The sequence below is a fragment of the Serinus canaria genome, chromosome 7 (genome assembly GCF_022539315.1).
Source record: "Serinus canaria isolate serCan28SL12 chromosome 7, serCan2020, whole genome shotgun sequence".
Taxonomy (NCBI): Eukaryota; Metazoa; Chordata; class Aves; order Passeriformes; family Fringillidae; genus Serinus; species Serinus canaria.
The window spans coordinates 26,470,611-26,487,195 of record NC_066321.1 but is presented as its reverse complement, the minus strand read 5'-3'; the positions used below and the strand labels follow the sequence as shown (position 1 = coordinate 26,487,195).

Below are 16,585 nucleotides of genomic sequence, written 5' to 3'. Positions count from 1 at the left end.
TACTCACCATGGTTAAAACTCCCAAATTGTGAGATGATGCCTTCATTTCTAAATAAGTAAAATTTAGACATGTTCTTTCACGAAAAGGTTTTCCATGTCAGTTTTTAGCTTAAACAGGTCTTTGTGATGAGGCAATAAATTTCTAATTGTTTGTAAAGAGATCTTAAAAGAAATTGCAAATAGGCTTTTAATTATGGTGCATTTACCAGATCACACTGTGCTGGCTGGCTGCTAGAGAGAGCAACATTGGTGAAAGTAGATAAAAATTTACACTAAATGAATTTGAATAACTAAAAGCCTTTGGGCATTTCCAGTTCTACTAGATTGTGCTCTGAAGAGGGAAGAATTTCAGTGAAATTGATTTATGCTGTCTTTTGTTTATATTCTTATTGTCAGACTGTACTAGTGATCAGAATGAAAATTCATGTAATCTGGTTTGCTGTGTAATCATTGTGCATATGCTGATATGGTAATCAAATAACCTTCGAGCATTGTGAACATTTAAATAATATTGAGCTAATACTGGAAGAATATAATCTACTGAACCATTGCAAAATATGTAATGTACCAGGTTTTCCTACAAGGTATTTTCTACAATATATATATATATATCTCCTATTAATATAAAGAAAACTAGAAATACCATTTCTCCAATTTCAAAATAGCATGGTTAGTCAGTAACCTGTAGTACTTATAATCACCTAGTACAGGTGATTGGGCTTTATATTTACATTCTCATCACATCATTCTAGCTCCTTGTGCCAGAGGTTTGACAGGGACAGTTCTAGTTTTTGGATTGACATGCAGGATTCTTTTGTGAAATACACAATTGGATTAGAGATTCTTATCAGTTGTCTTTTCACACTGCCTGTGGGTCAAGTATGTTCATGCTAGAAGGGAAATATGTGCAATAAAAAAACATAATACTTAAAGCAGAGCTTATCAGGACCATCTCATGAATTTGCATGTAACCTCTGCTCGAATACAGCAGAGACAGTGACAGGGCTAACATCCCTCAAACTTGCTTGGGCTTGTCAGCAGCTTGTCAATCAGCACAGCTTCAAGGAGCTACTGGGGCTGTTCCAAAGCGTTGACAGAGCACATCACTGGAGGATGTTGTATTCTTGTTGATGCCTAAACTGTCAGGCTCAAACAGTGTCTGACTATTCTAACTCCCTTCCTCAAGAAAAAAGGGTTCAAATTGTACCTCAGTGTTCAGCAGATCTCCAGCTGAACCAGCCCCCAGAGGATGCCCAGGAAAAATAGCTCTTCCCCCTTCTGGATGAAGAGCCCTGCTGCAGTTATTCAGGATGCCACAGCTAACACTGTGTTCCTCAGTCTCCAGAAGAACAGTCATTCTCAAACTGTGCACAAAGCTGGTTCAGGAGGAGTAAAGCTTATTGAACACCCCAAGGAGAAAATGGGCATTTGGAGGGGTTTAGAGGGTTATGAAAGGATTCCTTCAAATTACTCTTAAGAGTAACCTCTATGCCATGCAGCTGGGGCTACCTTTGAGAGCTGTGTCAGTATGTTTGCCTCCATGGCAGCTTGGCCTTTTTATTTCCCCATCTCTTCAGGCACAATAGGTTTGTCATAATGCCTAGAAGAGGCAGAAGGAAAGAGAAGATTCTGGTTGTCTGGAAACCTTATGATTCTCGTCAGTAAAGCTATAAATCAGCCAGCCTGGCAATCTGAAGCAGCTTTTCTTAAGAGGCTCTAATAACTTTAATCATTTTAAAGTTAAAATTTGGAATTTGGAGGTATTGCAGCTGACTGAAAATATCTTTTCTTTAGCACTGTGCAAATACTAGATTTCATGCTGTAAACCAGAGGAAGATTATTTTGTTTCACTAATGTCAGAACAAATTCAGAATTTGTTCTGAGTATGAAACTGTGAAATGAGGCAGCTGTCAGCATGATTTGCCCCTATCACTGCTGTGCCAGCAGCTCATTGCAGTTTGGCATTTGCAGCTTTTTTGCCATTGTACACTAGTGTGAATCCTGCCATGCTCTGTAAGGCCAAGGCATGAGTATTATTCATTTGACCAGGAATAGGGAAATTCTGTTTTTTCCCTTTATTTTTCCATTCAGCAGAATGATTCCTAGAGAGCTGCTGTCTCTCCTGCTGCATCTCATATCTCTACAGCACATGCTCTGGCTGTGTCTCATTTGCATGCCCACTGTGTTAAGCCTCTGCTTTGCCCTCAACGAAATTGTCTCCTTCCTGAGCCCCACTTCAAAAATTCACCTGGATATTAAACTCAAAAATGCTAAATCCTGTGCTCCAAACTGCAGATAGTCACCTGTGGTGAACAGTGATATGGTGCTGATAGCTCAAGTTTGGTACCCAGGTCCTGATCCTGAAAATGTGAGGGTTAAGAAATGGAAGGATCAATCCTTTCAGGATACAGGTGTAGTGAAAGGAGACAGGAAAGAAAGATAGTAATGTTACTCTGGTTTTTCTGTATCATCAGTCATAGAGATAAGGCTCACTTGATTCAGATCTGTTTTGAGTCTGATCAGTGAAGGGGGAAATTGAGTCCCAGTGTTTGGTCTACTACAGCAGGGGACTGATGATTGGGGCATGGATTCAGACATTCAAAGAAAGAAGTGGTTCTGAGTTGTGTTTGTCACCAGAGTCTCAAATAGTATGTGGAAATATGTTCAGGTGTTGATACTGATATTCAAGGTGAGGAGTAGCCATGAAGCCATGCCTTTCAGATTTTTAGTGCTCAGAGTAATCAGAAAAAATTGACAGGATTATGAACTCTTCAGAACATCAGCTGAAGTAGTATGTTCATGATTTTAAACCCAGTTCCAAACAGCTATAGAAAACCCAAGAGAAACAACATAACTGGAGAGGAAGGAATCAGCAGGATGTTTTCCCTCAGGTGTCTTTAGATCTGAAATGCATTCTGTTCCTTGCTGTGCTAGAGCTCAGATCTGATCATACCTGGTTGTGCAGAAAGTCCCTGTAGCAGTCAGTATCCAGTTCCCCACAGCACACCAATGGCTGCAGGCTGTGCACTGGAGTGCACCAACTAGAGACAGCATTTTAGTGCCAAATGACACTGAGAAGCATTAAAAGAAAATGCTTTCCTGGGAGGTATTGCTGTGCTGAGCTTTGAGCAGTTCTCAATAATGCTTTTGCTGTGGTCTAATCACAGTCACTGTATTAAGGCTGAGTAGGGCATTTTTCCCAGAAAATGCATTAAAAATGGTTGAACTCCTAAGTAAAGGAGCTGTTCGGTTTAAGTGACTGTTGGACCTTTGTGTGACAACAGTGAGATACTAGCAGGAATGAGAGACATATTTGATCCATTGATTTTTTCCACACTTTTCTTGTCCTTTCTCCTTCTATATGTTAGCACTAAGATTTCTTTTTGTATTTTTCATTTTTCTTTTTTTTTTCCCCAGGCCAGGGTTTTTTCCAGTTTTCTGTCTGTTGTTTTCATTTGTTTATAACTTTGATAAATTCTGTTGGAGGCAGTATTGCTCTGTTTTGCATATTCTGTTGCTGGCTGGCCTAGGACATTTTTCTAAAGAAACATTAACTTTCCCCATATATGACACATGGCAGTTTATGGTTTCCAAGCTGAAAAATGTGGTTGGATGCTTCCAGATGAAAATTAATGTTCCTTTCCTTTAGCCAAGAGAGAGAGGGCATGTCCTCTGCTGATATAAATTAGTACAGCTGCATTGTCTTCAGGGAAGGAAAACCTTTTCAAGATCTGTTAAAGAAACTTAGTTTCTTACATGGACAAAGGCACCAAACAGTTTCTCTGTTGTATTATTCTTTAATTTTTTCCAATGTTAGTTTATAGCTAGAAAGGAAGTTCTCAGGTGGTTGTTCTTTAAATTCATCAGTCCTGTCCTCTACTGCTACAACGTACAAATACTTTCCTGAAATGTTTGTCAGAGAACAAAATGAAACATTAGGAGTGGAAAACTGTCTCGTAACAGATAAGATTTGACTAGAAAATATGATAAATACAGGACTGCCACAGCCTTGTTTTCATTCTAATATTAAAAGTGGTTTTATTTGGCATCAAAATAAAATGTTGGGGCCACCAGTTTACGAAGGCTCTGTTGTTGGAGTGCAGAGAGGACAATCCTGGAAAGAGCTGCACTAAAACACTTCTGATGAGCTCTGCTGTTGTGACCTTGTTGCTTGAATGTTTTCCAGACAACAGTGTTTATATAACCTGTGTAGTGCACTAGGGAGACACTTTGATAACAGACAGAAAAAGTAAAAATCTGCAATTTTTTTTTAATTTAAGAGAAAGTAGTAAAGATAACTAGATTCTCTTTGGGGAGGATAGAAGTAGGTAAGAACTTACAAGACTCATTTCAGCCACCTGTTGTGAAAGTCAAGGAAGTTTATTAAACCGTGTAGTTACAAAAGCTAATTGAAAATAGATTAATTCTGAGAAGCTATGACTATTTAGATTAGCAAGCTGGAGTCATCACCTGCTTATTTGGCATTCAAGCTTAATGCTTATGTCTGGAGAGTATTGAGTGCCAGCTGGAACAATCATGTCCTTCCATTGTCACTACCTCTTAACTGATTTGCTCTACCGTAAAAAAACCCTGCTGTTTTATTTCCTCTGGTGGATAGGTCACACTAAATTGATCTGGCAGGCTAAAACAATCATTTTAGTCTGTGTATGAAACAAAAAAAAAAAGTGTTACACTGCATTTATGTTGTCTGGCTGCAACCTTTGCCATCAGCCAACCTGCTTCTGTGCAGTGTAAAGGTCTCCTCCTCTCCAGGGGCATGGTAGACTGGGAAAACTCAAGGACAGAAGACTGCAAAGCTTCTGTTGCAAAACTCCTGTGTGAGGTTGGTTGGAAGATTTCAAGGAAGCATGAATGGAACTTGAACATGTTGTAGCTGGTGAATGTTTGGTTGTTCCTTTGTTTGCCATGTGTTCCCCACTCTGGCTGCTCACCAATCTTTCCCTGGTTTAATTAAGGACCTGTCAGTATTTCTCAAAGTTTCTGTCTCTCTTTACTGCCCACTGAACTCTGCAGGGTCTTCCCTTTCTTGCTAAGGATGTTCTAGACAAATGTTTTGGTTTTTTCTGTAAGGTCTTCCTTCAGTAGAAGTCTGTTCACATGTAACTCAGTGTCTTCACCAGGCCCAAAAGCTGATGGTTAAGGATGATTTTACTGACAGGGTTGAGAGCTCCACTCTTCCCTTGAGTGCATGCCTACATCCACTCCTGGTGTCTGACCTACTTTTTGCAATTTCCCCCTCACCTCCTTGAATTTACTCACTTATCTAAACACAAACACTAACATTGGTGGTGTTTATTAAATGTGAACTTAACTTAACTTTAAGAATAATCTAGTGAGAGGAAAACAGAATGGCACACCAGAGCACTGTCCCCTGGAGGGCATTCTGCAGAAACATTATTCCCCTGGACAATGTCACTGTGTTCATAATGGGACCAACTTAGCACATGTCCTGTCTGCTCCCAGCACACCCACCTGATCACTTGCACTCTGACAGCTTATAAGCACTGTCAGGGATTGCACACCAGGCATTTTTATAAGGAGGGGCACACAAATCCTTTAGGAAGGCCAGTTAAAGTGGAAAAACTCCTTCCCAGTGCTGGAGGGAATAGGGGGGCAAGGAAGCTGACTTCTGTTATGGGCATACTTTAATGCTCATTTATATCACAAACCACTTTCTTGTTTACCCTGATATATTTGCAAAAAATATCTCTAAGGAAGAAAAGGAACTCATTCCAGCCATCTTTAATTCTGTTTCATGCTTAGTTTTATGCCAACACCTAAGCTGTATTAATCTGAGTAGCAGCAATGGTCTATCTGGCTTTATTAGGAAACAGACTGTTTAGTCATTTGAGGATTGCTGTGCTGAATGAGACTGATTTCCACATCTGTGCAGATATGTGGGAAGGCCAGTGAGATGTTTGTGTAAAGCAGCACACAGTGATTATCACTAATTTTTTGTAGCTGGCTTGTCAAGGTATTTCTTCAGCTTCAATTTTTTAAGTCTTATTAATTTCAAAACTGCCCATTATTAATGTCTGAAGTCTGTATAATTATAGCTTTTGATTTTGATGGAGTTCTAGCATGAATTAATTAAATATTTTTTTCTTTCTTTTTCTTCTTTTTTTAGCATCGTAGACAAAGAAGTGTCATTAATGGCAGAAATTGATAAAGTTAAAGAAGAAGCCAGTAAGTAGAAAAAAAATACACAGGGAATTTTTGGAATACTGTTGAAACAGTTGTTTTGTTTGGCAGAAAATCACACAAATAAATTTGCTTAGCAGCATTCCATCATCTTTCACTCCATATGTGTAGACAGATAAGGCTGAGCTGTGCCAGGGTAGTTTCTATGAGGATTGTGCATCAAAATATCAGTATTATGAAATTAAGGTAAATCAAAAGGTGATAAGGAGTTAGATATAAATTACTTACTCCTTCTGCTTACATATCAGAGCTTTTTGACCACTCTTTTTTTTTCCCTCCCTCATTTCTGTGGCTATTCAATTACTTTGTTTCCATTTACTGATCACTTTTTGCTTGCTTATATTATCTACATAAGTTAGAATACTGGAATTTGGAAGTAGGTTATTGTGTTGCCTTGCATAGCTTTAAGGGATAGTGATCAAGCTTGTAAATTAGAAAAATTTTAATAATCAAAAAGCAGATCTTTACTGCAGTCTGTTTTCTTAATAATCTGTGGGAGTCAGTCTGATTCCAGGCTTTTATGTTGTCTTTGGGTTTTGCATTTTCATGTATAAATATTCTGGTGGGGGAGGGAGGGAAGCAAGATGAGCCTTGTATTAGGATAGCACAATATCTGTCTCAGGCTACAGGGGGACATGTTTCAGTAGAGAATGCTAAGCAAGAAATTGAAGAGTAACCAAAGCATTATTAGAATGATACTTTTCCTGGCAGATGAAAATGTCCTTGATATGAATGCATACAATCTTTTTATTGATTTGTGAATTTAAGGTCTTTCCGAGTAGGGTCACAAATACATTTAACATTCTTGAATGCTTCATCTGCATTTAGAACTCACTTAGTTTACAAAAGTATAACAATTTTTGTTGAAAAAAAATGCTCTAAATTCTCTGTTGCTGTCCAAGTCTCTTGTAGTTGTATATGTGTAGAAACTAGAAGGTACAAAGTTATGACAGCAGAGATTTGCAAAGTTTGTGGTTTTAATTTTATTTGCTGATTTTCTGGGAAGAACATGAAAGAGATGTGAATTTGAAGCTTTGTGTGATTCTGGGAAGGACTTGTGGAGGAATATATTTCAGCAGTTTTTGGTTACCTTTAGTTACCAGATACCAGGCAGCCATAATCAGCTATAGGGCATGCACTCATTCCCAGGAAAAAGCAATGGTAGCATTCCCACTGATCAGCAGACACAGTTTTAAGCCCTGACTTCACAAACAAATCCACATTTTGGAAATCCACTGCCCATGGCTGACAGTATTATAGGGCTCCTTTGTTAATCCTGGCCAGTTATAGGAATTTTTGTAGAAAGTAAACCTAATTCCTGCCTACCAGCACACAGAGTGCTGCATTTGCACATGGTGTGTTCTGTGTCCATTTCCCTGCCAGCTCCACACACGGCAGTGAATGGCCCAGTACCTGTCTCCAGCAGTGGGGTTCCTGCTGTCTCTCAAGGCTGCTCTAGGCTATAAAGTGCCTTCAGAGACTTAGGCAGAAAGTTGTTACAGGACTGTAACATGCTAAGCAAGATTTAGAACATTATTTATTTTCATATCTCTTTGCTGCACTCAAGGACTGTTTTACAGTAGGTGATCTTATTCTTGCTGTCAACACAGGAAAAATTCCAAATATGATAATTTCAGGGGTTTTTTTAAAACATGGCTATTTGGCTGGCATCTTATGGAAATAAATGCCAGTATGAGATGAGATCATATGGTCTGGGTAGTCACTTTAGCAAAGAGAGGATATTGATCTTGGGGAGGAACAATATTAGCATTACCTAGAACAAGCAGTAAAGCAGAACTATTGGACAAGGTAAGCACCTGGTAAACTGTTCATTTAATGTGATAAAATTTTCTCACTCTCATAGACCATATTCTAAAAAAATGAAATAGAAAAGATCAGCTGGGAAGATAGCAGCAGTTCTTAGCACAAGTAATAATGTAGGCACAGATTTACCAGCAGGGCTAAAGGAGCTGTAGCCACCCTCTGCCTTCCCTGCCATGTGTGACACACACTCCTCCACAGTTGCACAGTTTGTTTGCTCCCACAGAGCTGTACAGGTGCAGGTGTGCCTCCCTGTGCCTGCTGGACCACCTTGTACTCAGTAAAACATTGGAACAGGTTTCCCAGAGGAGAGGAGATCCTCATCCCTGGAAGCATTCTAGGTCAGGCCCTGAGCAGCCCCATCTATTGAAGATGTCCCTGCTGATTGCAGGGGGTTGGACTTTAAAGGTCACTTCCGGCCCAAACTGTTCATTGACTTTTCAATGCTTTCAAAAGAAGGTGTTATCTGATTAAATAAGTGATAATGGGTTGAGAAACAAACTGTTCATGAAATATCATTAATTCTCACCTTTAAAAATTGCATTAGAAAGTATAGGCTGGTTACATGACTTGCCAAGTGTGCTGTGGAAATTTGTGGAGAAAAGAAGGCAAAAATTCTACTGCTGTAATGGAGTCTGTGTCCTTAGGATAGTTTACATTAAGTACCACTCCCCCTGACTGTATGTGTAAGTTCAAGACAAAAGACTGTGATTGTTACTATTTTACATTTAGATGATGTTTCCTCTCTCCCATAAGTACTGATCCCATCATCCAATTAATCAGTTGTTGCTTTTTCTCTGAGTTACCATTTTGGTAATAGTTTGCAGATATTTCCACCAAAATTATCATGTCATCTTATCTTGTGTACAACTAGACCATTGCTTCATGGTTTATGATTAATCTTTCCCTATATATTCTTATATTTAGTTATATATAGTTATATTCTTAACTACTCACCCTTCCTTACATAGAATATAAAAGACAGGCAGTAATGAATATTTAGTATATTTTTCATAAAGTCTTCAATGCTGCTTTGCTGTTGAAATGGCAAATACGTGTGTTCCATACGTGAAAGTACAATTGCAATGCCAGTGACTTTAACATAAACTGTATATGAACAGGTTTTTTTTCAGAGGAAGTGAAATTCCCCTCTGTAAATCAAATACAGCATGCCTTCAGAAACAGGCTGGTGACTCGATGTAATGCTTCTTTCCATGTCTCTGGAAGGCTCCCTGGTTTTATGCTTCAAAATAAAGCACTAGAAAACTCAAAACAACATGTCTTTGCCCCTGTTCATCTGAATGTTGGAGGATTGGTTTAACTTGGATTTTCTGACAGCAGTCCCATTTTCAGATCTTTTTCAAAATCAAGCAGTTCAGTGAAAAATACTGATCAACTTAATCTGTGCAAGTATCATATTGGAAGACCAGTTGAAGTCAGTAGTGTCCATGTGTTTGTCTCACATAGGATGTACCATGTTATGCCCAAAGACTAATAAATTACAGAGCAATTTCCCTTCCTAGCATTAATGACTGACTGTTGGTATTTGGCAGTGGAAATCCTGACTGCTCGGCAGAAGAAAGCAGAGGAGCTCAAGAGACTGGCAGACCTAGCCAGTCAAATGGCTGAAGCACAACTCTCTGAACTCAGGGCTGAAATTAAGGTCAGGCATTCACTTCTGCTTGGATATTTTAGCCATTTGCAGAACTGCCAAGGAAGAGTTGTCACATTAACATGCCCAGGCTGTTTATTCCTGCTATGGGTGGAGGGTAAATAGCTTTCCATAGGGAAAGTGAAGCTTCTTAAATCATTGTAGCACCTCTGAGCAGTGTACAGGTGCTATCAGAGAAGTGTAAGCTATCCCCTCCTAACTGTAGCAGTGGGGAATTTTGTTATTTATGTATCATTTAGACTCAGCAAGTAATCCTGATATCTTCAGGTTCAGTGATCAAACATACATTCTCCACTGAAATTACCCACTTGCCAAGTGTGGGAGGGATCCACCCATCACTGGGCTCTGAGATGTAATTTGGTGAGGAGGGGAAAATACTTGGTTCTGCACAGAGATCTTGTGAACAGGGCAGGGTCAAGAATTTCTTGAGCCTCAAAGTGAACTTAAGCATTGATTGCTTCTTTTACCATCCACACAGTCTTTTGCTCAGAATGTGAATCACTGTTAACGTGTCTGTTTTTGCAGCACTTTGTGAGTGAGCGGAAATACGATGAAGAGCTGGGCAGATCTGCCCGATTTTCCTGTGATACAGAGCAGCTCAAGACCCAGATTCAGCTCTGTGGAGAAAGTAAGTGCTGATGATCCCTCTCCCTGAGTCTCTCAGAATATATCTGTGCAGCAAGCCCAATATGAATGGTGTCTCTGGGTGCAGCAGGACTGCTGAACACACACAAGTCAACAGTTTGCAACATGTTAGACTCACTGTGGCTGGGCTGCACACTCCATCTGCAGGTGCACAGTACCATCTTTGTCAGAGATTTCCAGGTATTACTCAGATCAGTTGGAGTTTTCAATCTAAACAGGATCCCAACTCTAGGGAATACACAAATTCAGTAATTTATAAATAAATAGTAAATTGGAAGCTTCTGTGTGTGAGCATAATGTAATGAGACCAATTCAGATCTCTCCTGCTAGGAAGTAACTCCCCTGCTTTTTAACCATATTCACTGGGCTTTTCAAGAGCCATCTAGAATCCCAAATCATAGAATCACTAAGGTTGGACTGATCCCACCTTGCTACAACCTCCTTTTAGGTACTTGTAGAGAGCAGTAAGGTCTTCCCTCAGCCTCTTTTTCTCCAAGCTGCTGTTTCTAAATCATCTGCCCTTCTACTTGGAAATGCAGGTTCACATTTTTTGCTTCAAGTATCATGTCCCTATTGCAAAATAGGAGCCTATTTCTTGTCTCTGTCATGCTTTTCTTTCCCCTAAAACAAAGTAAATGATATAAAGCTTTGCCCAGTACATTACCATGTCCTATGGTATTCCATTCAGGAGAAAACTGATAAAACAAAACTGAACAAGTGCATCTTGGTAGAAGGAAAATAATAAATGTTTTCAAGTAGTTCCTAAAAGTAGAAAACAGAGAAAGTACTGCACAGTCTGCCAAGACAAGCTTCTGATTGCACAGCTAAAGAACTGACTGCTTGGAGGCATAATCAGTTTAACTCATTAGACCGTAAGAATTGCTTTTGCAGAACACTTTGAAGTTCCATCTAACCCCACATCCTGTCTCTCAGTGAAACCACGCCAGGATGTTTCAGAGGAAGACATAAACTTCCCAGTAATGCATCTAATTGTTTACAGTCACCTCATAGACACTAATACCCTGAAGCAGAAGAGATAGAAAATTCCATAAAGATTATCCTGACTAATAATACCACAGCTGCTATTGATACAATCATAGACTATTTTTTAAAACTCACTGAACTACTTTCCTAAATAACTTCCAGCTGCAGTTAATTCTGCAAGTTAATTATTTATACCTCATTTCAGTAAAGCATTACATAAGCACAGTTTGATGCAGGCGTGTTTAAATCAGGTCAGTGAAGTCAGAAGAGCAGCTATTATCAGGGGTGCAGTGTTATCCTAGAAATGACTGATAGTGCACTGAGTGTCTGAAGAACTTTGCTCATACCTGCCCTCAGTGACCTTGGATGAGCAACTTGTGATGATTGGTGCCTTTGACAAGAGCTTTACAGTACAAAAGATGTTTCTCTTAGCATCATCTCTCAATGAAATCCATACCCCGCTAGGAGCTGCAAATGCCCCTCAGACAAGAGATTATACAAAGCTATAGCTGAGAACAGCCACCCTTAAAGGCTTTAACAAAAGCAATAACCAAACCCACAGAATTTGTGCAAAGGACGGAATGTTCTAGCATGTGGAGATCATAGACAGCATATACTCAAAATGAAGGACAGGAAGAAACACAAATAATTGGATTGACATATATCAGAACACACAGTATCCTTTCCTTATACATCTTTTTTTGTTAAAAATAGATTTTTATGATGAGCATCTGGATTTTTATATGGGCTTCCATGTGCAGCAGTCTGTTTTAGATGAGAGAGAATTAATAGAATTCAGGGATGGTTGGCCTCACTGAACTCAGGAGAGAAAATTCAGTTCAATGTGCAGATCGTTGCATTGTTTTTCTGAAGAGGACACCTAGTGGGAGAAGTAGCTGTTGGTGTAAGTGAATAAGATCCTCAGAAAACCTAACAGATGATGTTCAGTTACTAAAATGATTCCTCTTCTTATTTCTCTGTACTAGAAGAGAAAAAATAAAGGTACCTCTTAGGTAAAAACAACAGGTGTCTCTCTGGAGTGAGCCTCAAATTTGTCATCTGTACTAGAAGGAAACAGAAAAATTCCATAATCAGAAAAATCAGGACAGCAAATTAAGATCAAGAACTTCATTAGCCTCAGAATCCTCTTCAAGACTGCTTGGGGGCCATTTCGCAAAGGCAGCTTGAAGAAATGCAGAGAGGAATCAAGGATATTTTGGGTGCATTTCATATCCAAACATGACAGTGCTTAGAAAATTAGGTAATCTCAAAAAACTGAGAAGTAGAGAGTAGGCATATACTGAGATGGGCAGTAGTGGTTCCTGATGGTGCAGACTGCTGTGGTCTGCATAAAGTGGATTAGAGCATTGCATTCAGTTCCAGTTTTTTATAGATACCCATGATACAGAAGAACCTTTTTTACCCATTTCCTTTAGAGAGGAATAAGTAAATTTCTCTTGGATGCCAAAAGCCTGGCCTTCTGCCAGGCTTCTTCCAATTTTAGTGTAGTGCCACCACATTGGCTCTTTTATCTCCAGAAGTGCTTTGCAGTGAGGCAGACTTTGAGTTGTAGAACAATATAGCCTGCCTCCACCAAGTAACTTCAACAGTTAGCTTAAGTTAGCTTACTTCATTATTCAAAGTGAGACTGCAACAGAGCTTCCAAAATTACCTGTAAGCAGGGTAAGAATGCAGCCTTCTGTTTAGATGATCATTTAACTGATAACACATAATCCCTTTTTCTACAGTTTCTCACCCAAAAAACAACTATTCCTCAAGAACACCATGTAGTTTACTGCTGTCTTCAGTGACCTCACACACAGCAGCTGGCAAGCAAAATACGCACAACCGAAAGTCCTCTAGTAATGCCAAGAACTCTGATAATAAAACAGCCAGCACTAAAGTACAAAGTTATCCTTCTTCCAATCCTACAGAATCTTCTTCTCAAGGAGTCACAACAAATAAGCAGGTAAGATGTCAAATCAGCCATGAACTGAACTAAATTACTTCAAAACTTGCAGAAAAATACAGCATTGAAAGTTGTTAATACAAAATCAAATACTGGCTCGTGGTCTATATTTAATTAATAATTTTTGAAGAGAATAAGCATATATTCTCCAGCTTCATTTTCAAGTCCGTGTGAACATACAAAGTAGAAATAGCATATGAGTAAAGACAGTTGTCTGTTTAGAAGTATCTAGTGGCAGTAATAGAGTGAAAAAGAAAACCCCTCCATTATAGCTAACTGCTATGGAGGAGAAACATTTAGTCCTTGACAAATGGTCAGCTGATGTGCTGTTGAAGCACAATTATTAGATACACTTTGAAAGCAGAATCCTGCCAGGTTTAAAAGCATATTATTTCAGAAGCTCTATAATACAGGTTATAGTATTATGCTATATTAGTAGTATTATTTTATAAATATATGATACATATATGAATTATATTTTGTTGTGATAGCACCTTAGAATGTCTCAGTACTATTGTTCTTAGGTAAAGCTGCCACTAAAGTTGGTCTGAACTTTGTCCCAGTAGGGATTTTAGGCTCAAGTAGATGCCTGGAGAGAAGTGCAAGACAGTGCATAATGTCAGAGCATGTATGGAATCACCTGTCCTGTCAGGCATGCAAATAAAAGTAATTCAGCCACTTCCCACTAAGAATCAAAGCATCCTCTGAGCAAATTATCACAATGGACGTGTCTTCCACAATGAGGATTCTTCACTTGGCTTCAATGTACATGTGACTGTCTGTTCTTCTGCAGTCATACTGTAGTGCTTGCACAGTGCTTTACTAGAAAAGCAATAGTCATGATTTTGGAAAAAGTCAGTGTTAAGTTCTTCAGTACTTCTTAACTGCTCAGCGAATCACAGACTCAGAGTATCCTGAGTCCCACTCCTGGCCCTGCACAAGACACCCCAAGAATCCCACCACGTGCCTCAGAGCATTGTCCAACCACTTCTCGAGCTCCGTCAGGGTTGAAGCTGTGACCCCTTCCCTGGAGAGCCTGTTCCAGTGAGCAGCCACCCTCTGGGTAAAGAACTTCTCCCTGATACACAACCTAAACCTCCCCTGCCTGACCCAACTTCAGGCCATTCCCTCTGGTCCTGTCACTGGTCACCAGCAAGAAGAGATCAGTGCCTGCCCCTCCTCTTCCCCTCACTTGTGACTGCAGTGAGGTCTCCTCCAGGCTGAACAGACCAAGTGACCTCAGCCACTCCTCACAGGGCTTTTCCTCAAGGCCCTTCACTATCTTCATGGCTCTCCTTTGGACATAATAGTTTTGTGTCTTTCCTATATCAAAACTGCCCCCAGCACTCGAGGTGAGGCTGCCCCAGTGCAGAGCAGAGCAGGACAGTCCCCTCCCTTGCCCAGCTGGAGCTGCTGTGCCTGATGCCCCCCCAGGACACCCTGGGCCCTCCTGGCTGCCAAGGCACTGCTGATTCATATTTAACTTCTCTTGACCAGAACCTGCAGATCCCTTTTCTCAACAACTGCTGTTGAGATGTCTAGAATTTCATCCCCTTTTCTGTATTCTCTTGATTCATGGCAGATTTTAATTTGGCATCAGTGATGAACCTGCCATCTGTATCTCCAGGCTATGCAGATACAGTATGGTACCCATAGTTCTGGTTAGAGGTATTATAAAGAGACTTAGGTAACAATCAAAACTTTTTAGGGTTTTCCCTCTCCTACTCCTTCCTAACAGTAACACTGTTAATTTTGACTGCTGTGTTTCTTGGCCTGTTGGAAGGATTCAGACAACCTAACAGTTATCTGATTTCTTTCTGGGTAGAATGGGCCTTCTAGCCAGAGACGGAGATTCAACCCACAGCACCAAAACATGCGGCTCAATGGATCTCATAAGTCACAAGGTGCCAGTAATGAGGCAGATCAAAATACCAAGAGTGGTTCCAGGCCTGAACACAGAAGACAGCAGCATAACAGCTTTCGATCTAAAAATAAAGGAGCTATGAAAAATCAAGAGCAGTCTACAAGTGCAAGGACCACAGAGAATCCGACGCATTCGGAGAAGTCGCGACGGAAGCACCACACCCCGGACACCGCAGAGCACAGGCCCTTCCAAGGCAGCGTTGGCAGGGTGTCACAATGCAATTTATGTCCTGCAAGGATGGAGGTCTCTGCTGATGCCACTGTTCTTTCAGTGCCAGCTGTGACTTTGGTGGCTTAAAACGTCACAGTGATGGCAGGCAGAGAAATTCAATCTCTTCATTTTAGTTTGTTGCTCGAAAAGCTTGTTGGTGAAGAAAATAAGTCAGAACATAGTCTTTTAAATCTTTTGCTGCTTAAAACTTGTTGGTATCTTTATTACTACTAATTATCAAAATTAAATCATACTTTCAAGGCTTTCCCCAATATGTTTGCATTTATTTTGTCACGACTGTACGGAATCTTACCAAAGCAGCATTTACTTCTTAGAAAAATGAAACCTAGATTGGAAAGATAAATTGGTAATTAAATTCATAATAGCAAAAACCTGTTGTAGATATGTGGTTATACCAGTCAATCTTATTATTTCATAGAACAGCCTGTGTTAGAAGGATCCCAGGAAGTCTGTATGCTATGGTCTGCAATGAAATCAAATAATCTTGTAGAATTTTTCAGCAAATCTCTATACACTTCTTTCTTTCTATGCGTGTATACATGTACATGCATGCACACTGTATACATAGAAAGTATTGTTCTATTCAAGAAGAGTTGAAAAAGCAGTTCATTTGATTTTAGCTTATTATTCCATAATCCGAGATCTTTAAATTCAAGTATAAATTGTATTAAATGTATTACATATTGGTATTTTTCATGGACAAACTATTTTTATGAGGCTGAGGAAATATGCTCATTTAAGTTTGGAATGTATATAGTAATGGCTATTCAGATGCACAGCCCTGTTCTCCATCCTTATCAGCCACTTTTCTATGACTAGTTGGATTTATTTTTTGCATATGAAAAGTTGCAGGTCTTCTAGACTTGAATTCAAATTATTTTTCTATATTTTTGCTGTAGGAACCATCTGTCCATAACAAGAGCTATGACTAATAAATTACTTAGTCTTTATGTTCTGATTCTGTATTTCAGAAAACCTGTTTCTTCCAAATAATTAAAATCTTCTTTCTAAAATACTCTGGTGTTTGCTGCTTTGCAGTGCCTAACCTTGTGCTCTTACTCAAATTGTATTTGCATAGTGGAACTGGTATCAATGGGAGACTTTCAGCTGAGTTTGG

The 16,585-nt window shown here is 39.5% G+C and overlaps 1 protein-coding gene across 3 annotated transcripts in view; it reads left to right on the top strand.

The window, feature by feature from the left end:
• The window catches only part of SPATS2L (spermatogenesis associated serine rich 2 like), a 78,388-nt gene extending 61,905 nt beyond the window's left edge, over positions 1 to 16,483 (top strand). For all 3 annotated transcript variants that reach the window (XM_030241723.2, XM_030241721.2, XM_030241722.2), the window contains 5 exons: positions 6,149 to 6,207; positions 9,597 to 9,706; positions 10,241 to 10,343; positions 13,093 to 13,313; positions 15,139 to 16,483. In XM_030241723.2, coding sequence (XP_030097583.1) covers positions 6,149 to 6,207; positions 9,597 to 9,706; positions 10,241 to 10,343; positions 13,093 to 13,313; positions 15,139 to 15,534 — 889 coding nt within the window. In that variant the 3' untranslated portion in view covers positions 15,535 to 16,483. The remainder of the gene's footprint in view (positions 1 to 6,148; positions 6,208 to 9,596; positions 9,707 to 10,240; positions 10,344 to 13,092; positions 13,314 to 15,138) is intronic.
• Positions 16,484 to 16,585: the final 102 nt, after the last annotated feature.